The sequence below is a fragment of the Trichechus manatus genome, unplaced genomic scaffold (genome assembly GCF_000243295.1).
Source record: "Trichechus manatus latirostris isolate Lorelei unplaced genomic scaffold, TriManLat1.0 scaffold00020, whole genome shotgun sequence".
NCBI lineage: Eukaryota > Metazoa > Chordata > Mammalia > Sirenia > Trichechidae > Trichechus > Trichechus manatus.
The window spans coordinates 3,992,844-4,015,751 of NW_004443956.1; the positions used below are offsets into that span (position 1 = coordinate 3,992,844).

The 22,908-nt window shown below is 42.3% G+C and overlaps 1 protein-coding gene across 1 annotated transcript in view; it reads right to left on the reverse strand.

Annotated features, from left to right (window-relative positions):
• Positions 1-1,901: 1,901 nt before the first annotated feature.
• Positions 1,902-22,908, reverse strand: part of GXYLT2 (glucoside xylosyltransferase 2) — a 112,065-nt gene continuing 91,058 nt past the window's right edge. The window contains exons 5-7 of the mRNA XM_004372702.2: positions 21,316-21,439; positions 8,851-9,023; positions 1,902-2,505 (exon numbers count right to left, since the gene is read on the reverse strand). Coding sequence (XP_004372759.1) covers positions 2,323-2,505; positions 8,851-9,023; positions 21,316-21,439 — 480 coding nt within the window. The 3' untranslated portion in view covers positions 1,902-2,322. The remainder of the gene's footprint in view (positions 2,506-8,850; positions 9,024-21,315; positions 21,440-22,908) is intronic.

The window sequence follows — 22,908 nt, forward strand, 5'->3', positions numbered from 1 at the left end:
ATATTCTAGGGTTCTATCAGTGACTGCTGGAAATCCTGTCCAGCTTATTCAGACGAGCACCAATAGCTGAGAATCGTGGGTAAACCTGGTTCTCACAAAAGGAAAGGCACTGCTGTGCCCGAAGTCTTTACAGCAGATTTTTTTGTAGGACTAGCCAAAGGAAGGAAAGGAACTGCTTTAGGCCTGTGAGCTACTGATAAATCTGAGCGACATCTGTGGGGTTTACTGGCCATGCTGAATAAGTAGAAAGAAAACTAGCATGGAAGTCAAGGAATCATGTGCTGGCTCTTTCACTAAAACCCTATTTGTGGGTATATAGTATGCATTTCCCCCATCTTATGTGCCCATACCAAGGATGGAAGACCTAGAACCAAAAATATAAAATAATGATGTCAGCTCTAATGATAAAATGAGGAATCATAAAGTACAACAGCAAAGATAAGTGTTTCGCATCATAATAGTAGTTTCTTAACAAAAAATAACAAACACAGGTAACTCAGCTGATCAAAAAAAAAGTATAAATTATTACCCTAACATTTTAGATTTAACTTTGTTACTGCCATAATGGTATTGCATATAAATATTGATTGATCTCTATATATTTCTCTGTAGTGCTTAGATTTTCATATATTTCGTGTATCTTTTCAGGTTAAGACTTCTGCTGATATAAAACCTATGATATACTACTGGATTCCAATATATAGGATACCGTATTTATAGCGTCGCTATGCATTGGAACCAACTCGATCGCACCTAACAACAACATATTTATACTGACAAAAGGATATTTATTTTACACTTTAAGATCACTTTCAACATATGATGGAGATACTTAATATTTTTATTTCCAAAAATTTATCTGTACAATGGGATGCATCTTACTCATAACTGTGTGTCTTATAGAACAGCAATTATATTGGATATGTTCATTTCTTCCTGTAATCAGTTCCTTATTTACCCAATAGGGATGATATATGTCCTACTAAATTCACTAGGCTGTAGCAAATCAAGGAGATCATTTATGCGTAAGCCATTTGAGATGAAAGAAGCATTTTATGAAAAATGCCCTTATGCTGATACCAACGACATGAGTAGCTAGGGGTTCAATTAGATACCTTTGGGGAACAGAATATCAAACTTCCTCTACTCCAGCTAGGAGATAAGACCTGCCCAGATCCGTGGCTTACAGCTGGGTAACCCTACAGGAAAAAAAAATTTTTTTTTTAAAGAGACCTTTCTAAGGCTCATAAAAAGTAGAATTTTCTTGCCAATGGAATCAGCTGAACTATTTATTTGGTACACATTACATTTGAAGTTGGCCTTTGATTTCCACCTAACGCCCAAGAGTTTAAAGAAGAGAGATGACCACAATTACTCATGACTTGAGAGAAAATGTTTTTGTCTGTGGGTAAACACAAAATCACATCTCTTGGCCTAACAAACCCCTTGGGTTTAACACAGTCATTGAACTTCCTTTCAGAAGCTATTGTTGCATAGAGATTTCTTATGGTTTAGTCTTCAACAAAACTAAACAATTTTTCTTGAGAATCACCCCCAGATACGCTTCATCCGTTTAACACTGCCCAATTAACTGAAATCTGAGCGCCTCCCCAGATGTATTTTAAATAAAGTACTGTAAACATGACCTTCATCTTATCTTTTTATCTCCTACATAAAAATCTCAGCATAGGGCCAGCTTTTACTCAGATTATCTGTTTTAGATATGTACTATAATGGAAAAGATGATCCTATACGAATAGGAAAAAAAAAAAAAAAGATGGGAGGATCTATATTAAAATGATAACAATCTTTTCCATTGGTTGATAGGAGTATGGCTAATCTTGATTTTGCTCCATTGACCTATATTTTCTAAAAGCTTTTTTTTTTTTTTTTTTAAAGCAACAAGTATGTATTACTTTTATGATGGTAGGGAGGGATTGCATAGAAAGCATCTCAGGAATTCTACCTATCAGATGACATTGAAATGGTTTAAGACACTAAGAATTGGCTCACAAATGCTCATTTTCACAGACTGCTCACCCTGCTCGAACAATTTTATATGAGTAATATTTTTTTTTTCTTTAAAATAAAGAGAGATAAAATAGCATTCTAGAAAAAAATAAAGAAAAGCATATTCCCATTTAGGGGCAACTAATTCAGCAAAATTTAACAAAGCCTTTTAAAATCAACAGTCATTGAGTACCATTCAATAGCCATACAAAAAAGATCCAGGCAGCTTAAAGAGTAAGAGTTCCTTGATCATGAGATGCCCGAATGATTTGCTTACAATTCGAAAATAAAAAGGAAGACAGTATGAAATATTCAGTGCATCCTGTTGGGGCCGACATGGAAGATGATGTGTTTCTCATAAACTCTTTTCATTGTTTTCTCAATTTGCTTCAGAAAAACTTGTGGGATTCGTCCACATAAAGTGTGTACAGTCTCCAAAAACTTCAGCTGAAGAGGGTAATACATGGATTGAAAGAGATTGTCTTGAAAGGGAAACTGAAAGAAACAGAAAGAAAAAGTTTATGCTGGTTGCTGAAATGCCACTTAAAATGCAAATAACTTTTACTAGAGAAATGAAAGGGCAATTACTGCAAGGATGCAGTCACAGTTTTGTATGTTCTTACACACAGAGATTAGGAAGAAAGGCCTGGCAATCTACTTCTGAAGATTAGCCAATGAGAACACTATGGATCACAAGAGAATATTGTCTGAGAAAGTGCTGCAAGAAGGCACTCAAAACACACAGTGGCTGCAACAGTGGACTTGAGCATATCAACCATTGTGAAGACAGATGGTGCAGGACAGGGCAACCGTTGTTTCTGTTATACGTGAGGTCACCATGATTTGGAGCTGACTCAAGAGTAACAACAATAAGAAGCATAGTGAGAAGGACCTTGGAGGACCCTAGGTTGAAATCCTGACTTGGCTGTACAGCCCCAGGCAATCATTTAACTCCTCTGGACCTCAGTTTCTTTACCTCTAGAAAAAAAATGATTTATTTGGGTCCTTAAAGCTCTTAAACTCTAAAGAAAATCATATCTCTAAGGACAGGATATTCTCTATAGAGCTCCTTCTTCTTGAGTACGAGAAAGACTGAAGTAAATACTTGAAATCTACTGCATCAAGACACTGAATTCTTCGTATTTTTTGCCTTTGTAGCAATCTTAATGAAGACTCTTCAGGGCATGTCTATGGCAATCTCATGAAATCCACAGTTTAGCAATTATGTACTAGTGAAATTTATTAGCGATGAACTTTATTTTAATAATTCAGGTACCAGATACTGGCTGTTGTTTTTTCCACTTAATACTGAGCTTCCGAGGTTTTTAGTTTTTGTGGTTTTTTTTCTTTTAATTCTCCTGTTTTCCCATGGAATGTGTCTATGAGCTGTATTTTCCAAAATAAACCTTTCAGACCATCTAGTTATGATCATGTGTCAAAGTTTTATTATAATCTTGTTGCAAGGGAAAAAGTCTGTAGTTGGTTAGGTGTTTCTTCTTGGCAAGGATATTTTATATGAAAAGACTGAGGGAAAGAATGGTTAAAGGTTAGTAGACTCTTGCCTGACAGTCAGCAAAGTGGATGGGTGTCTGGTTTCCTAGAACAAATCTTAATCCCTTTTAAATTCATCAGAAATACTGTCTAACATGTTCATCAGAAATGTCAGTTTCTTCCCAGAAGGAGATTATGCATTATGTAATACAAAAATGTGGTTCAGTGGTAGAATTCTTGCCTCCCATGTGGGAGACCCGGGTTTGATTCCTGGCCAATGCACCTCATGCACAGCCACCACCCCTGTCAATGGAAGCTTGCAGTTGGTATGATGCTGAACAGGTTTCAGTGGAGCTTCCAGACTGAGACAGACTAGGAGGAAAGGCCTGGCGATTTACTCCCCAAAAAATCAGCCAATAAAAACTCTTGGATCACAATCGTACGATTCGCAACTGATTATGGGACGGTGCAGGATTGGGCGGCATTTCTGTTGTGCGTGGGGTTGCCATGAGTTGGAGGCCGATTTGATGGCAGCTAACAGCAATACAAGAAAGTTCTATCCCAGACCAGGTTTGGAACACTTTTTCTTTTATAGAAGAATTTAGACAATTGATAGACCCCTTGAGGTCAGTCCTGAATCTGTCTTTTTCACCACTGTATCCTCAGTGATGGAGTCCTTGGTTGATGCAAATGGTTAAGCGCCGGATCACTAGTCGAAAGGTTGGTGGTTCAAACCCACCCAGAGGTGCCTCGGGAGACAGGCCTGGCGATCTGCTTCCAAAAGGACACAGCCATAAAAACCTATGGAGCAGTTCTACTCTGCGCAGATGGGGTCACCACGAAGCAGAATCAACTCAACAGCAACTAACAACATCCCCAGCGACGGGAAGAGAATAGGTTAAAAACTTGGCGTCATCCTTGATTCCTCTCTTCCCCTCACATCCCTCATCCAGCCCACCAGCAAGTCCTGTGACTCTGTTTCTACAACATATCCTGAACGTGGCCGCTCCTCCCCATCTTTCTGCTACCACACAAGTCCATGCCAGACGCTTCTCACCTGGACGGCTCTGATAAATCTCATAAATAACTTCTGTGTTTTCACTCTTGTCCCCTTCCACCAAGATGTCAGGCTGATATTTTTAAAGTATAAGTAGAGCATATTACTCTCCTGTAGAGGCTTCCCACTGCAATTAGAATACCATTCACACACCCTCTTTGTCCTAAAGGCTGCATGTGACCTGGACTCCTCCACTCTCATCTCCTCCTCTTCCTCCTTTCTCACCACTAAGGTCACCATGGCCTCCTCCCTGTCTCTGGCACGCCAAACTCTTTCCTGCTTCTGGGATTTACCCCTGGCTATTCCTTCACTAAGGATCGCTGGGGATGTAATGGTTAAGCAATTGGCTACTAAACAAAAAGTTGGTGGTTTGAACCCAGCAGCCACTTGGGGGAGGCCTGGTGATCTACTCCCAATCGCTGTGAGTTGGAATCAACTCGAAGACACAAACAATTCCTTCTGCTTAGCAGGATCTTCCCCCAGATGTCCCTATAGCTGCCTGCATCTGACCAAGCCTCAGGCTGGCAGGCACCTTCCCTGATGACCCTGGCCAACGCAACACTCTTCTAACCCTGCTCTGGTTCCTTTCTAACACCTTTCATGATCTGACACGATCTTTACTTATTTGTGTACATGAGTATTGTCTGGCTTATCCCACCAGAATATATGCTTCCTGAGGACCAGGACTTTGTCAGCCCTATTAACTTATGAATTCTGAGAACCTGGAATTGGTCCTAGCATAAAATAGATGCTTCATACATGAGTGCTGAACGAATGCCTATCTAACAGATGAATTCCCTGAGGACATGATGGGAGGAGATTGGGTTGTCTCCTCCAGGAGGCAGGAAGGCACACAAACATACATACAGGGTTAGGGCTAGGCTTAGAGTATGGGAGGGTGAGGGAGCCAGATGGGGGGAGAAGAGACAGGAGAGCGAGAGCATGTTTTCAGACAGAGATGCAGAGAAAAAGAGAAAGACAGTGAGAGAGAAAAAATATTTATAAACAGACATTTAAAAAAAAAATTCATTTCACAGGTGATGAAAACTGAGGTCCAGCAAGGTAAGGACACAGAATTAATGACCGATAACCAGAAAATGACAAAACTGGGATTTGAACCCAGGTCTGTTCATCCCCAAAGCCAAGGTCCGACCCACTATTCTATGGTGCATAGCTTTGTGGAGGATGGGGAAATATATCCTTTATGATGGGGTTGGTTTATATTTACTCACGCGTAGGGGGTGAACTAGTGATATTCCTGACTGAAATGCCTGAATGAAAATGGTCTTTTAGGTCCAACTGAGGAACATCATTGAGTGTTTCAGGCAGGATCGTTCATGAAACAAAGTTAGTTGGCTCTCTTTCTGGTTCCCCATAAAACAAACAAGATAAGTTGTAACTCAAGAACCACAACTGCTCAATTCCAAACCAGGGCTGATATATTATAAAAGAAATCTAAGAGTGGCTATGATGCACCCATATCTGCTGCATCCTTCTTTAACTTCCACTTGTACTCCTGAATGGGTTTGCCCCTGGAGTCAGTGTTTGAATATGAAAACCTGATGGTATCAGTAGGTACAGAACGAATTGTCTATGTAATTAAATTACCTGGCCTTTAGAAACCAAACAGCAGGAAATATAGGAAAGAAGACTGAGGTGTTAGATTGTACACATAATAAACTCTTTCCCTGCACAGAAAACAATTCTGAGAATTCCAGACTTACAATGATCTGGGACTCTCCCTAGCAAAAGCACATTTTCATCCACAAAAAATGCATTACCATGTTGCGAGATACATCCCCCTACTTCACTCCCGCCAAAACACATGAAACCCCAAGGATCCCAGACCTTTAAGAAAAAAACCTCTGATAAAGTCTACATACTCTATGTCAGTGGTTGGCAAACTTTTTCTGTAAAGGGTTAAATAGTAACTATTTTAGGCTTTGCAGGCCATACTGTCTTTGTCGAAATTACTCAACTCTGCCCGTGTCGGGTGAGTAGTCAGAGACAATTTGAAAACCAGTGGGCATGGCTGTGTCACAGGAAGACTTTATTTATGGAGACTGCAGTCTGAATTTCATATAATTGTCTCATGTCTTAAAATATTCTTCTTTTATGTATTAAAAAATGTAAAAACCATTCTTAGACCACATGTTGTATAAAAATAGGCAGCAGGCTAGATTTGCCCAAGTTTGCCGACCCCTGCTCTATGTCTTGGAATTACCGTTTCAAAAGAGTAATCCCGGAAAGAAACTTTTTCTGGTTTTCAACTGGCAATCTCAAGGTAAAAGATGATGTGGAATAAAGCATTTCCCAAAGTGTGGGATGCAAGGTGCTAGCAGGTAGTACTCGACGTGGTTTTAGGTGGTGAACCACAAAATAAGGTTCTTTCAACCTTCCATTTATTGCAAGAAGATACAGGTAGTCCCCAATTTATGATGGGGTTCCGTTCCGACAACTTCCTCCTAAGTCAGTTCTGATGTAAGCTGAATACGTCTTTTTTTTTTTCAGTTTTCCTAGCCTGCTATGTGGCAGTGGTTTGAACAGTAAATCATAACACTGAACATCTTCGAGTGAATATCTGAGCACTACAGCATCAGCAAATGACGCTCTGCAACACTGTATGTAGTACATATAACTAACGATACAATGTACGAAGACAAAAAAAGATGGTGTTAAGTGCACGTGGTTGTAACTGAAATACATCCTAGGTTGGGGACTACCTGTAGTTCTAATGTGTCTTTAATGCCTTCCTAACACTTGCTAGGAAACCCTGGTGGTATAAGTGGTTAAGATTTTGGCTGCTAACCAAAAGGTCAGCAGTTCAAATCCACCAGGCGCTCCTTGGAAACCCTATGGGGCAGTTCTACTCTGTCCCTATAGCATCGCTATGGTTCGGAATCCACCCACTCAAAGGCAATGGGTTTGGTTTTTGGTTTTAACACTTGCTAATCAATCTCTTCAAGTAACAGTGGGCTTCAGGTTGTGAGGAGCCTGGCTCCAGGCAAAAACCCTGTGGGTGACAGTTCAGGCCCAACCACAGGCAATTACAAGGTCTTGCCTGGCAGGCCTCACAGGGGAAGCTGCCCTCCCACGCCAGACCTGGTGCTCAGTCAGTGCACTGCAGTTTTCTCGAGGGAGCTGTAGTCAAGGCCTCAGGCTTCCCCTGTCAGCCATGCTCATATGCTCATGGCACCTCCGTTTATGGCCTCCTTATTAAAGATCTTGCCTAAAGCATTTTTTTCCATTTTGACTCAGTACCTCTCCAGTCCCGGTCTTTTCCCTTCTCCTTCCCCCTCACCTGACCCACGGGTCAGTAAGAGGCAGCGGAGTCTTTTGTCTGGTGCTCCTCAGTAGTAGGATGATCCCTCTGTCTGTGCTGGACCCACCTCCTCCTTGCCAGTGCTGTTCTATGGGGAAACGGAGCACTAGGAGCTCTTTTTGCCTCTTGTTTGCCCTGTCGCAGTAAGCGAATAAAGGCTTAATTGTTACTGTCCGTTTAGCTCTCTGTCCTAATTGACCACCTTGACATCTGATTGCTTGACAGGTTGGAGCTAGCAACCAGGCAACATATTTAGCTTGAACTGAGTAATGCTGCTTTATTTTTATTGTATTATCTTTGCTGTTGTTAACTGCTGTCGAGTTGGCTCTGACTCATGGCGACCTTACGTATAACAGAATGAAACACTGCCTGGTTCTGCTCCATCTTCATGATTGCTGGTACATTTGGTGAGCTCAGCTTCCAGCACTATATCGGACAATATTCTGTCATGATCCAGAGGGTTTCCACTGGCTGATTTTCTGAAGTAGATTGCCAGGCATTTCTTCCTAGTCTGTCTTAGTCTGGAAGCGCCAATAAAACCTGTCCACCACGGGTAACCCTGCTGGTCTTTGAAATACCAGTGACATCGCTTCTAGCATCTCAGCACCACAGTATGACAAACTGACAGACAGGTGGTGAGTATTATCTTTACCCTTACCTAATACCCTCTCTTATGGCAAATGGCCCCGAATTTCCCATCCTGATATAAAATTTCCTCCCTAAGTAAATTTGCTTAAGTTAAAAAAAAAATGAGTGACTTATTTGGAGACAGTAAATAAAGAGTGGATAAAGTAGAATATTAGGTGGCATGTGGATATAGTGAAAATAGAGTGACTGGAATTGGGGTAAATCAGTGTCACTCAAAGCTTCTGGAGAACCATTTGGCCTTCAAGGGGACTGATGACCAAGCCCCCATCTGCTTCATGCTGAGAAGCGCACGGCTGCCTAACAGTGGCAGGAGGACACTTACATCCCGTATTGCTTCATAGAGGGCTTTGAAAGTTGGCTGCTTATCATTATGGTAGACACCTCGGTTCCCATGCAGAACAGACACACCTTCACGTTCGGCCTCTTTGCAGTTGCTTCCGTACATGCAGTGATCAGGACGGTAGTTCCAATGGCAGGGGAACATATAGAGACACTCTGGTGGTGACAAAGAAAGTGAGTGTCAGCTCACATCTTATGCCTGGTGATTAAACCAATGGTTTGACAAACTGTAGACCATGCAAAATGTAACTGCATATGAGCGTGATCGTGACTCATAGACCCAATTTCATGACATTTGTTAAACTTCTGATATGAGGAATTAAAGGGGCATGCATTAGTGATACTGTAAATTTCATCCAAAGAAGGAAGACCATATAGCATCATGGACAAGAAGGCAAACTAGGGCATCAGGCAGCCTGGGTCCGAATCCAAACTCTCGTACTCACAAACAGTGAAACCTAGGTCCAGTGACTTAACCCCTTTGTGCTTGAGTTTCCTCATCTGTAAAATGGGAATAACAGGACCATTCTCTTATTTGATGATTAAGTAAAAAATACGCATGTAAAATGCTTGGCACAGTGCCAAGCACACGGTCTCGCTCAATAGCGTTAGTAGTTATTACCACAATCAATTCTTCACAAAGTTTTTGTGAAATGGACAGACATGGAAAACAGAAGGCAAGCTTGAAACAAAGATTCCTCTTTCGGTTACAAACAAACAAACAAAAATGAAACAAGGAAAGGAAGAAAAAAAGCTGACAATAACAGAGAGAAAACAATGAAAGAATAAAAAAAAAATATCCCTATGCTGAGGTGACTCTATTCTTGGTGTCTGTGTGTGTGTGTGTGTGTGTGCACGTATGCACGTGAATTTGTATATTTTTGAATCTCTAATCGAGTGGTTCTTACGCAGGGGTGATTTTGCTCTCAGAGAACATACGGCAGTGTCTGAAGGAAGACATTCTTGATTGTCACAAGTGGGGTGGAGCGCTACTGGTATCTAGGTGTAGGAACCAGGGATATGCCTATACACCTTATAATGCACAGCACAGCCCCCCACAGCGAAGTATTATGTCCGTAGGGTCAAGGTTGAGAAACTCTGCTCTAATTCTATTTGACTCAGAAAATTTCCCTTTGATGACTACCATTATAAAATTAGCAACTAGTTCATGACCCCCTGGCTTCCTGGTTCCTCAGCATGATTCCTTTATGTGCTGGAATTAGAGGAGTTATGATCAAAGCTATCAATAAATGTGTGCCACTGATGGTGAGAAAAGCCTGGTAAGAGAGCCCAGAGGATTAGAGCAAATCACTGACCACTACTGGAAAAGTGACTTAAAGAAGTGCCTGGTGGTGGGTTGAAGGTGTCCTCTTCTCATGCAGAGGACCACTGCTCAGAGATAACTTACGGAGCGCTTCAAGATAAAAAGCAAAGAACGATGAGACCATCACACAGCCCTCTGGCAGACCGTGTATATGTATATCTGGTAGGTTCGGTCTTTCACGGGCCACAGTGACTTCCAGGAATTTTCTATCAGATTCCTAATTGTTGACAATGCACTATCAGATTTTTCTTCTCACGGAAGAACTCCATTCCACCACGATCTTTACCTCCAGACTTACCTCTGTATAGTCCATAGGCAGGGTGGAGTAGTGGTCATCCTGAAGCCACACTCCCTCGATTTAAATCCCAACTCTTCTATTTATTACCTGTGTGGCTTCTCTGCACTTTCGCTCCCACTCCCAAACTGAAAAAGGGGGAGCACAATAATAGCTATCTAATAGGTGGAAGAGTCCCTGGGTGGTGCAAATGGTTAAGAGCTTGGATGCTAGCTGAAAGGGTGGTGGTTCGAGTCCACCCAGAGGTACCTTGGAAGAAAGGCCTGGTGATCTACTTCCAAAAAATCAGCCATTGAAAACCCTATGGAGGTTAGTTCTACTCTCACACACATGGGGTCACCATGAGTTGGAATCAACTCAATGGCAACTGGTGTTTGTTTATTGTTTTCATTTTAAATAGGGTCGATGTGAGGATTAAATGAGTGAAAACAGCTAAAAGTGCTTTTGAACATCACCTGGTACACAGTGAAGTTCCCCACAGCCCCACTGTTTTCTTTTGTAACCCAGTGGTTAGGACACCAACCTGGGCATCTGCACTGGCCATCTCTGCCCACACACCTGCCAGTGTTCCCTGCTGAGTGACTGCCCTAGAGCCCATCTGTGTTTTTGTAGATGCACTGATCACTCAACTCAACAAATATTTACTGAGTGAGTGCCTGATATGCGCACTGCAGACAAAGCAAGTAACAGGAAAGCCCAGATCCTGCCTTCATGGAGTTTAAGGTTTGGTGATGAATGGCTTTGCCTCTTCCCAAGTAGTCTACGACTCCACTACAGCAGACAGTGTCTCTTCTTTCTCTGTAAGCTCCTCAGAGGACTGAGCCCAGTGAGACAAAGACAAAGGGAAAGGGGCTTTGGAATCAGACGTACATAGGCTCGAATTTGGCTTATATCAGTATTATAACATTGGTGAGTTACTGAAGTGCTTGACATCAACTGGGAGGCAGTACCAAACCAAAAAACCTAACCTGTTGCCGTTGAGTCGATTCTGATAGATAGCGAACCTATAGGACAGAGTAGAACTGCCCCACAGGGTTTCTAAGGCTGTAGATCTTTACAGAAGCAGTCTGACACATATTTCTCTCACAGAGTGGCTGGTGGGCTCCAACTGCTGACCTTTTGGTTAGCAGCCAAGCACTTAACCACTGCACCACCACGGCTCCTTTTAGAAGCAGTACAGAGAAGTCAAATTATCCAGGTTTGAATCTCAGCTTTACCCCATATTAACTGACAGCCACAACAATAGACTCAAACATATGAACGCTCATGAAGATGGTGCAGGACTGGGCAATGTTTCGTTCTGTCATACCTAAGGTTGCCGTGAATCAGAGCTGACCTGACAGCAACTAACAAGAAGCAGCAGCTGTGACCTAACAGACGCGTGGCTCAGAGAACAAGCTCTGGAATCAACCTCTGGGTTTGAATATAGAACCTTGCCATTAATTGAGTGAACTGAGGCAAATTACTTAACTTTTCTGTGCCTGAGTTTCATCATCTGTAAAATGGAGACAATCATAAATATTACGTGTCTGATAGGGTAATATTAAATGAGTTCATATATATAAGTGCTTACAACAGTGCCTGGCACATAGAAAGCACACAATAAATATGTTGTTGCTGTGTGCCATTGAGTCGATTCCAACTCATAGTGACCCTATAGAATAGAGTAGAAATGCCCCCATAGGGTTTCCAAGGCTGTAGATCTTTACTGAAGCAGATTACTGGGTCTTTTCTCCCATGGAACTGCTCGTGGGTTAAAACCACCGATCTTTTGGTTACCAGCTGAGTGCTTATAATTATTATTATCATCATTATCATTGCTATACCAAGAACTATTGCATTAGGTTGCTGGAAGGATTAAATGAGATAAATTGAGTGCATCTTATTATTTTTGACATATATGCCTGTGACAAATGTTTTACTCCAATTGTTTCTAGACATGCAGGTGCCTAGTCATTCTTAACCTTTCAGAGGTCACAGATCTCTCTGAGAATCTAATGAAAGCTTTAGACTCTGTCTTCGGAAAAGTACAACTGGGTATATGTTATAGATTGAATTGTGTCCCCCAGGAAGGTATGTTGAAGTCCTAACCCCTGGTGCCTGGGAACATGAACTTGTTTGGAAATAGGGTCTCTGACAATGTTATCAGTTAAGTTAACACGAGGTCATATTGGAGTGGGGTGGGTCCTAATCCCATAGAAGCGGTGTCCTTATAAAAGAAGAAGAGGTACAGACATGCATGCAGAAGGAAGATGGCCGCGTGAAATTGGAAGCAGAGACCCAAGTGATGCATCTACAAGCCAAGGAATGAGAAGGATTGCCAGGAACCACCGGAAGCTAGAAAGAGGCAAGGAAGGAACTTCTCCCAGAACCTCAAAGGGAGCATGGCCCTGCTGATGCTTTGGAGAGTTCTAGCCTCAACAGCTGTGAGACAATACATTTCTATTGTCATAAGCCACCCAGTTTGCGGTACTTCGTTACAGCAGCCTAGGAAACCAATACAGTATACATAAAGAACATCTGCTTACAAGTTTAGGGTGTTGTAGATTTCCCAAAGTCCACCTAAGAATCCCAGCTGTTGAACCTCAAATATGAAACTGGATTCCAGAGAATTCAATTCACATCGTTACACCTCCCTCCCTTCAGAATTCTCCCAGAGTAAGAAAAGTTAAACACAGTGGACATATAAATGAAACAAGTATTCATTCACCAAATTATTGTAAAACACTGGTGTCCTTAGACGATAAGGCACTGCTCCTGTCCTCAAGGAATTTATATACTCTTTAAGGGAGACAGAAGTCCTAATGGCACAGTGGTTAAGACTCAACTGCTAACTGAAAGGTCTGTGGTTCAAACCCACCAGCTGCTCCACAGGGGAAAGATGTGGCAGTCTGCTTCTGAAAAAACTACAGCCTTGGAAACCCTATGGGGCAGTTCTACTCTGTCCTATAGAGTCACTAGGAGTCAGAATTGACTTTACAGCAACAGGTTTAAGGGAGATAAATAATAAATAAATAAATAAACACCATGTTTTATCAGGATTCAGAGAAAGGAGAGTTTATTTCTGAGAGGTGAAATGAGAGGAAGTTTCGAACTTTCATTTGAACTCGGACTTCAAGTTAAGGTAGAATTTTGGCAGTCAGAAAACAGAGGCCTCAAAAAGCATTCAAGGGAGAGAAAAACAGCCTGCTCACAATGAAAGGTTTGGAAGTTACAGAAAGTTTAAGAAAAGATAAGCCTTTTCAGTTTTGCTGGGGCAAAGGCAATCTCTTTGAGGGGGGAAGTTAACGGTAGAAAAAGTGGTCATGTACATATACGGATTTGGTCTAAAATATTCAAGAAATGTAAGTCCAGGTTAAGGTGCAAGTAACCACGTTTGGTTCTAGCTTGTTAAGTCAAAAAAAAAAAAGGAATATTTTCTTTTGAAAGAAGATGGGGTAGCTCATAAAATCAGAGGTAAAGATGAACTGGGGCAGGAAATGGGTAGTAGCTCCTGGGGTCTAGGGGGTAGGGACTAATTCACATCAGCTTTTCAGCACTCTGCCAGGATGAACCAGCCTCAGTCACTTTCTGCTCTTGGGTAATTCCTCTCAAGGCTCAAGTTCCCAGGAGACAGTCTGCCTGGCTTGGGGGACTGAGGGGAGGGCAGGGCTCTAAGACTCTGTGCAATGGGGAAAGAGTAACTCTCCTAAGGAAACTGGGGTGCTGTCACCAAAAGAATGGGAAATCAACAGTGAGTGGTTAAAAATAACAGATGTGTCTTTTTGTTCACAGATGAATTTTGCATGGGTCACACTTTGAAATCTCCATTTCGGTAACTGGGTAGGGGTGGGAGGGCTGAGCTAGCCTCATGGGTTGGGCAGAGAGAGGAAAACCTCTGTAGTTGAGCTAATGAACATACAGAATGGGCTAATGATGGTTATTTGGCACATGATCAATGCCTGTCCCAAAATGGATCCCATTTAAGCAAGATTATCAGAATTGGCAAAATCTGATGCTTAAAAAAGATGGCATGGTGAAATGTTCAGGTTGTTTTTCCCACTGCTGAGGAAATAATACAGTGCTTTTAAAATTCCAAATCCCCAAACCTCAAATCACTGCAATTTATTATACAATATTTTTTCAAGCCAACCTATCGTCAAACCCTGGGTCCTTGCTATTTTCCTCTCAGTTTTACATAGAGAAACTCATTAACTGATTATCAATGGGTTTGAAATCCCTTAGTGATCCTGTCAGGAGCCTACATTTATTTCCAGAGCCTCCTAACTACTTACAAAGTTCTGTTGATTGATTGCTCCTTACATTTCTGATTATTTCATAGTCTTGGGGTCTCTAAGATTATGGAATAGTTTATGCCTGATAATTTTAGTTCATGGTAAAACAGGCTTGCTACTCAGAAGCTACTCTATCAACGGAATGGAGAATGTTTAATTGCATTAAGTTTTCTTGTAAATGTCCCATTCTGGAACTGAGCTTTCCCAGCATTCTTTTTGTCCTTCTCCCAGAATGCACCTTGCTCCAGGAACCACTTAACCTGTTGCAGTACAGTCTGTTCTGACCCATGGTGATCCCATGTATGCTCCATAGGGTTTGCAATGGCTGTGATTACCAAGCCTTCTTCAAAGTTGTCTCTGCGTGTATTTGAACTGTAGCTGAGCGCTTAACCGTTTGCACCACCAAGGGACTCCTTTGCTCCAGAAAAGGGAAATTAATTCTTCCAAGAAGACTTCCCTGACCACACAATCTTAAAAAAGCTCTCCTCTCTCTCCAGCCCTGATATGCTCTTTCTAACTCCTCATTTGTTTCCTTCATAACACTTACCACAATTTGTGGTTATTTTGAATGACTAGTTACTGTTCTTTGTGAGGCTATTTCTTCCAGTAGAAGGGGTTTTGTGAAAACGGGGATTTGTCTATCTCATCTGCAGCCATATCCCCAGCACCTAGCCCTATAGCTGGCATATAGTAGGTGCATAATAAATATCTGCTGAATGAACCAATGAAACCTTATACCTCCCTCTACTAAATAAAGTGAAACCTGTGAGAGCCAGAACTCGAGGAGACTGCCTTGTTTTTCCAGGTCTCACAAGTTTTCCACCTTTGACGGGGTGCAGTCTGACCACTTTTTCTATCACTGTTAGCGGAAACTATTTGAGTTTTCCTTCTCTAACAGGTTTCTGACTTCCACATGTTCCAGCTTTTGCAGGTTTTCCAGTATATCCTTTTCCTTTTTCTTGCTGTCTCCCTCTCCTTCTTCTCCCCACTTCCCTCTTCCCTCATTTTCCTTGCAGTGCTCTTCTCTTTCTCTTCCTTCCCCTGTTCACTTCATTCTCCTAATTCCACTCATGCAATCAACCAAGACTTGTGAAGCCCAACTCCATTTAAAGCACTAAGCTATGCACCGTGAAAGACACAGAGATCAAGTAGACACAACTCCTTCTCACAAGGAACCTAAAATCTCTTTCTTTCTCTCTTGTGCTTTACATCAGAGCCCCTGAATTGCCCAGGCTCCCAGAACAACAATTTGTTACCAGTTTTCCAGAACAGTCCTAACACCAAATAGTTGAGCCTGTTAATTCCACAACATGCTCAGAATGGCCAGTTGCTGGGTGATTTTGGGTGTGGAAAATGTGCTTGCATACTCAAGGGCAGGGCTCCAGTAATTCCAGGCAGGGTGAGAATAAGGTCCTGATAGTGCCATAGAAGAGGCTTATGAATTCCAAGTCAAGGGCAGTAAAGATTGTCCCATGTGACTATGTCCTGTTCCCTGTGGTCCTAGCTGAACCTCTCCTGACTCCCTGCGGTCACACTCAACACACAGGAAATCTATGTGTTTATTCCATGGGCATTTCAGCTCTTCTTTCTCCCCTTGGGCAGAACCCCACTGCTTCTCTGGCTTGACACCCTGCCTTGTCATCTATACTTGTCTAGTTTAATTTTCTTTCCCGCCCACAGCCCCCTTTTCTAGAAATGGACCCTGAAGAAGGGGTAGACCTAGCTGGCTATGTTTGTGTCACATGACCTTGTCCCTCTGGCCACTGATGACCACATCAAGGGTAGTCTCCTGATTCAAAGAGAACTGATTCATAGCTGGGCTGGAAATCAGTTCACAGGCTGGACGGAGCCATTCCCAAGACTGAATTAGGAACCACAGGAAATCAATCATCATCGGTTGTGGACATGTATGGTTGTATTGACTTGGGGTTAGCAGTCAGGTTGGGCCATGTGCAAACAGAGGATGCCAGCTGCGAGAGAGAATGGAAGGAGAAGCACGGAGAGAAGCAAAGATGACATGAGGCCTCTGAAGGATGAACAGATCAGCTTTGGTCTTGTTATGGACTCAATTGTGCCCCTAAAAATATGTGTATCAACTTGGCTAGACCATGATTCCCAGTATTGTGTGACTGTCCACCATTTTGTCATCTGATGTGACTTTCCTATGTGTTGTAAATCCTAATTTCTGCCTGTGATTAATGAAGCAAGATTAGATTACGTTAAGGAGGATTAGGGTGGGATGTAACACCCTTGTGCAGGTCACATCCCTGATCCAATGTCAGAGGAGTTTCCCTGGGGTGTGGCCTGCACCACCTTTTATCTTACAAGAGATAAAAGGAAAGGGAAGCAAGCAGAGAGTGGGGGGAACCTCATACCACCACGAAAGCAGCACCAGAAGCAGAGCATGTCCTTTGGACCTGGGGTCCCTGTGCCTGAGAAGCTCCTAGTCCAGGGAAGATTGAAGACAAGGACCTTCCTTCAGAGCTGACAGAGAGAGAAAGCCATCTCCTAGAGCTGACCCCCTGAATTTGGACTTTGAGCCTACTACACTGTGGAAAATAAATTTCTCTTTGTTAAAGCCATCCAGTTGTGGTATTTTCTGTTATAACAGCAGTAGATAATCAAGACAGGTCCCTAGCAGCTCCCCAGAGCTAGTACTCATCTGCCTGGCTTTGCCTGATGCATGTATTCATGAGACTGTCCCAGGATCCTCCCAATATCTTCCCTTACTTAGTTGGCTTGAGTGGTTTATGCTCCCTGCAACCAAAGTGCATTAATCCAAACCCATCTTTCTACTTTGGGTTCTCTTTTGGCCCTTTCCAGATTTGCCCCTTCTATGCACCTCACGGGCAGACACCACTTGTCTCTCAGTGGAGGCCTGCATGTTGCTATGATGCTGAGCAAGTTTCAGCAAAGCTTCCAGACTAAGGCAGACTAGGAAGAAAGGCCTGGAAATCTACTTCCGAATTTCAGCCAACGAAAACACTATGGATCACAACGGTCCGATCCGCAACACATCATGGGGATGGTACAAAACCAGGCAGCATTTCATTCCACTGTGCATGAGGTCACCATGAGTTGGGAGCCAACTCAATGGCAGCTACCAACAACATGAAACTCTGCTGTTGACTCAAACCCAGCTGCAAAGATGGAAAGGCAGTCTTTCACCACTGGAAGAAGCTGCCTTGGCTGACCTGTCAGGAAGTGTCCTGTGGGCAAGCTACCTGCATACCTGCTACAGGCTTCAGCTGCCTCCTCCTGAGTCAGTCTATTACCAAGCCCTGCAATGATGTACCCAAACGCATTTACTCTGTCTAATTATATCAAGAGTTTTAAGCCATTTTTTAGCTAATTACTTTTAAACACATTTAAAAAAGAGATGCTACTGGCTATGTTGTTGCTGTGTGCCATCGAGTTGATTCCAACTCATAGTGACCCTGTAGGACAGAGTAGAAGTGCCCCATAGGGCTTCCAAGGAGTGGCTGGTGGATTTGAACTCCCAACATTTTGGTTAGCAACCCAGCTCTTAACCACTGAGCCACCAGGGCTATTGGCTATAGAAGGCTATAATAATAACACTTTAGACATGTGCTATAGGTTTTATATGCACAGCTTCACCCATGGCAACCCAAAGAACCATAACAACAAACATGGTTATCTCTTGTGTTGGGGCTAATACTGCGTCCCTCTCTTTTTTTCGGGGATAAAAGTTACAAATCTTTTTCTCAAATACAGTTTGGCCTGGTTAACAGAAAGTGCTCACAATCAATATAAACAAAGAAAAACCTTTAAATGTGACTGTGATTACTGGAATTCAGTTCAAAGATCTCCTGTTTAATAAAGTACCTGAGTCAAATACGAAACAGGAAGATCAAATGCAGGCCACACCAAGAACAATCAAGGAGTGCTCTAACACTCACTGATCTAAAGCCAGAACGTCTGGTTGTTTATTTGCTATTGCTTGGAACCAGGATTTTGAGCAACGTTGTGATTATTTTACCATATCCTTGTACTCAATGCACATCTGGATCTAAAACGGGGAATGCGGAAGCTGTTAAGCTCAGCTGGTTTTCAGCCCCAATTAAAGACAAGGGGGCTTGTGTCTAATTGCAAAGCGGCTTTCCCCTGCCTTCCAGTACTATTTACTCACTGATTAGGTCCTCAAATAATCTGCAAAAGCCTAAGAGGGTTTCTGGGGAGGCAACTGTGTGAATCTTTTGAATTCCTCAGTTTGGGAAGACAGACAGATTTGCTTACATCAGATGGTTCTAGATACACAACAGAAAGGAAAATGCAGCATTTAAAGGACAAAAAAATAATGTAGCCAAGAGATACCTTTTAGGGTGTCTGTTCAGCTCTCTAGGATCTCCTATCTCTAGAAACTTTTCCTCTCCCCCAGATACACACAGACAGAGTTGGAGTGGCCTGGGTTCAGAATGCGGCTCCAGTACTCTCTAGCTGGGCCCACAAATTATTTGACCTTCTTTCCCTTGGTACCTTTATCTGTTCTTTGGGTTGTTGTGAGGATGCTATAAGATGATGCTTAGAACAGCACCTGGCACTTAGTAAATAATCAGTGTTAGCCATTACTTCTTTGTCCCATGCTGCAGGTCTAGTTGACCCATGCTGGAACCATCCAACTGGGGATGGGAATTTGGAATTGGGATGAAGCTAGTCTTTCCATGTGAGTAAACCCATAGCATGAAACCTCAGTACTTTGCTTTCAGGTCTGAGGAGCAGGGAAAGACAGTCTTCAAAGAGGAATAAACTGCCTCAGTGAGAGCAAGAGTGTCCACTCTGGGCCCCTCCTTGCTTTCCCTTTCCTGTGTTCACTCCAGTGCTGAGCCTGCCTGTCTCCCTACCCTGGGCTTTCATGAGACACCCATTTGCTTAGAAAAAAGTAACTTTTTGTCCACCCAGAGGCACCTCAAAAGAAAGGCCTGGCAATCTACTTCCAAAAAATCAGCCATTGAACCCTGTGGAGCACAGTTTCACTCTGGCACACATAGGGTTACAGAGTTAACTCCATGACAACTGGTTTTTGGTTTTGCTTAGACTAATTCTGTGAGTCTACTATTTGGTTAGTTTTAACCAATACACCTAAACCCAGAAAAAAAGATCTGCTTAAGATGGAAAAGGAGGAGGTGCAGACTTTAAATTCTGTTACTATCAGAATGAAATGGATAAAAGCATTCAACAAATGAATGGCCATAATGGTCCCTTCTTCTAATGAATTAGAATTGGGACTCTCCCAGAAACTCCATATCAATCTGCTTGTTTTTGTTTCCAGGATTTGATCCTTTTTGATCCAAGGACATATAAGATTAAGTTCTACTATAAAAGAAAAATAAAGATACATAGTTAGTGCTTCAAGGGTAACACAGAACCACAGGCAGAAGTCTTTATAAAAAGGAGTCTCTACTTCAGAATTTTTAAAGCGTACTGTGGGGTGAAGATATTTCTCAAGGAGAAAACACAGTTTTGATTTTTACGACATTAAGGTTTTGGCCAAAAGGTTAAAAAAAAAAAGAAATTGTATTAGCCTTACCAAAAACAAAACAATACAAAACAAACCCGTTGCCATAGAGTCGATTCTGACTCATAGCGGCCCTACAGGACACAGCAGAACTGCCCCATAGAATTTCTAAGGAGCGCCTGGTAGATTCAAACTGCTGACTTTTTGATTAGCAGCCATAGCTCTTAACCACTGCATCACCAGGGTTTCCATATTAGCCTTGGGTGTTAATATAAAAACATAGACCAGAACTTTCCATCTCCCCCTGCCCTCATCACCACCACCAAGTCATTGATTTAACAGTACAAGAATAATTTCTTTTGCCCTAAATGCAAAGAAAATGGGATTTGGAACTCTAAATCCTTAGTCTAAGGAGCCCTGGTGGCACAGTGGTTAAGCACTCGGCTGCTAACAGAAAGACTGGCAGATAGAACTCACCGGCAGCTCCTTGGGAGAAAAGACCTGGTGATCTGCTCCCGTAAAGATTATGGCTATGGGAACCCTATGGGGTAGTTCCACTCTGTTCTGTGGGGTCACTTTGAGTCAGAATTGAATCTACAGCAGCAGGATTTTTTTTTGTCGTTGCAGGATTTTTTTTTTTGTTTGTTTGTTTTGTTTTTTTAAGTCCTTATTCTAGGCTGTTTTAACCCTGAACAAGTCACTTAACTCTAATAATGGTTCAGGCTGCAGAGGGTCTGATGCCTAGATTATAATCTTTTCGTGTAGTTCTGTGCCTCAGATTAATTCTAACTATTTCTAAGAAGAGCGGTACAGCAAAATTTAAGAAATATTCTCTAAAAATGGAGTCCAGTGTTAGAGGTTTCAACATTTGGCCTTTTCTGTCAGCAGCGTAAGGACACGCCTCCGTCAGATACCCCGGGGGAGGCTGAATCGGTGCGCTGGGCTGGTGGAGGGAACACTGGCTGCCCCGCTTACAATTAATTCCAGCCTATTCAATAGCAGGGGCAGGCCTGCAATGCGCTCTGCGGGTCGAGGTGGGCGGACGCCTACACAAACGGTATTCTCGAAAGACAACCTACCTGGGTTGAAATAAAAAATAATATTTAATAAATCTTGGTCTCCCCAGGTGATGGCATTCTTGTACTTCTGGTACAGAGGGTACAACATGTCCTCCCAAGCCAGGCCTGTTGGAATCAAGCTGTTCTGGAAAAGAGAAAACCATCAGAGCGGCAGAGGCAAAGCAAGTCCATTATTAAACAGTGCAGGGAGACCGACTTTCCTTCCCACTTGGGGAATGAAGCAAGTAGAGGAGGGGTCCTGCTAGCCTCAGGGCATAGGACAAAGCTTGCTGATTTACATATCGGACCCCTTCCTTTGTTTCTGACCTGTTTTTGTTTTGTTTTAGAGCTGTGGATTTAGAGTTTTGTCAGATATACTAGGAACTGGTGGTGGGGAGTATAGTTTCTACGCAGAAACTCATCCCAGAAATTGAACTTCTTTCTCATTTATGCTTAATTCTTGTCTCTGAGGTGAGGGAACACAATACAGAGAGTAGAATTAGGGTAATTTTGAAGGAAAACAGGCGGGCGTGGGAGATGGGGGACATCTGGGTTTGATTTCTGGCCCGTGCACCTCATGCACAGCCACCACCTGTCTGTCTGGAGGCTTGCGTGTTGCCATGATGCTGGATAGGCTTCAGCCGAGCCTCCAGACTAAGAAAGACTAGGAAGAAAAACCTGGCAATCTACTTCCAAAAATCAACTCATGAAAACCCTATGGATCACAAGAGTCTGATCTGCAACCAACCATGAGGTTGGCACAAGACTAGACAGAATTTGTTCCATTGTGCATGAGGTCACCACAAGTTGGGAGCCAACTCAACAGCAGCTAAAATAATTATTTATTGTCTTAAAATAATTATTTATTTTTAAATACTTATTTTAAAAATTACACACAGTAAAAGTTCAACCAGCACAGAAAGATATAAAATGAAAAAGTAAAAATCTTCCACTATCCTCTATAATTTCTATTCTCATATTCTTCAGAAGTATCTACAATTTATAGTCTCTTAGGTATTCATCTAGAAGTTTCTAGATGTATAAAAACAATCATGCTGTACAGTATTATACTGTGTTGTTGCTGTTAGGTGCTGTCAAGTCAGTTCCAACTCATAGCGACCCCACATACAACAGAACAAAATACTGCCCAGTCCTGCGCCATCCTCATAATTGTTGTAATGCTTGAGCCTATTATTGCAGCCACTGTGTCAATCCATCTTGTTGAGGGTCGTCCTCTTTTTTCGCTGGCCCTCTACTTTACCAAGCATGATGTCGTTCTCCAGGGACTGCTCTCTCCTGATACCATGTCCAAGGTATGTGAGACGTAGTCTCGCCATCCTTACTTCTAAGGAGCATTCTGGTTGTACCTCCTCCGAGACAGATTTGTTCATTCTTTTGGCAGTCCATGGTATATTCAATATTCTTTGCCAACACCACAATTCAAAGGCATTAATTCTTCTTCAGTCTTCTTATTCATTATCCAGCTTTCGCATGCATATGAGGCGACTGAAAACACCATGGCTTGGGTGAGGTGCACTTTAGTCTTCAAAGTGACATTTTTGCTTTTCAATTCTTTAAAGAAGTCATTTGCAGCAGATCCGCCCAATGCAATGC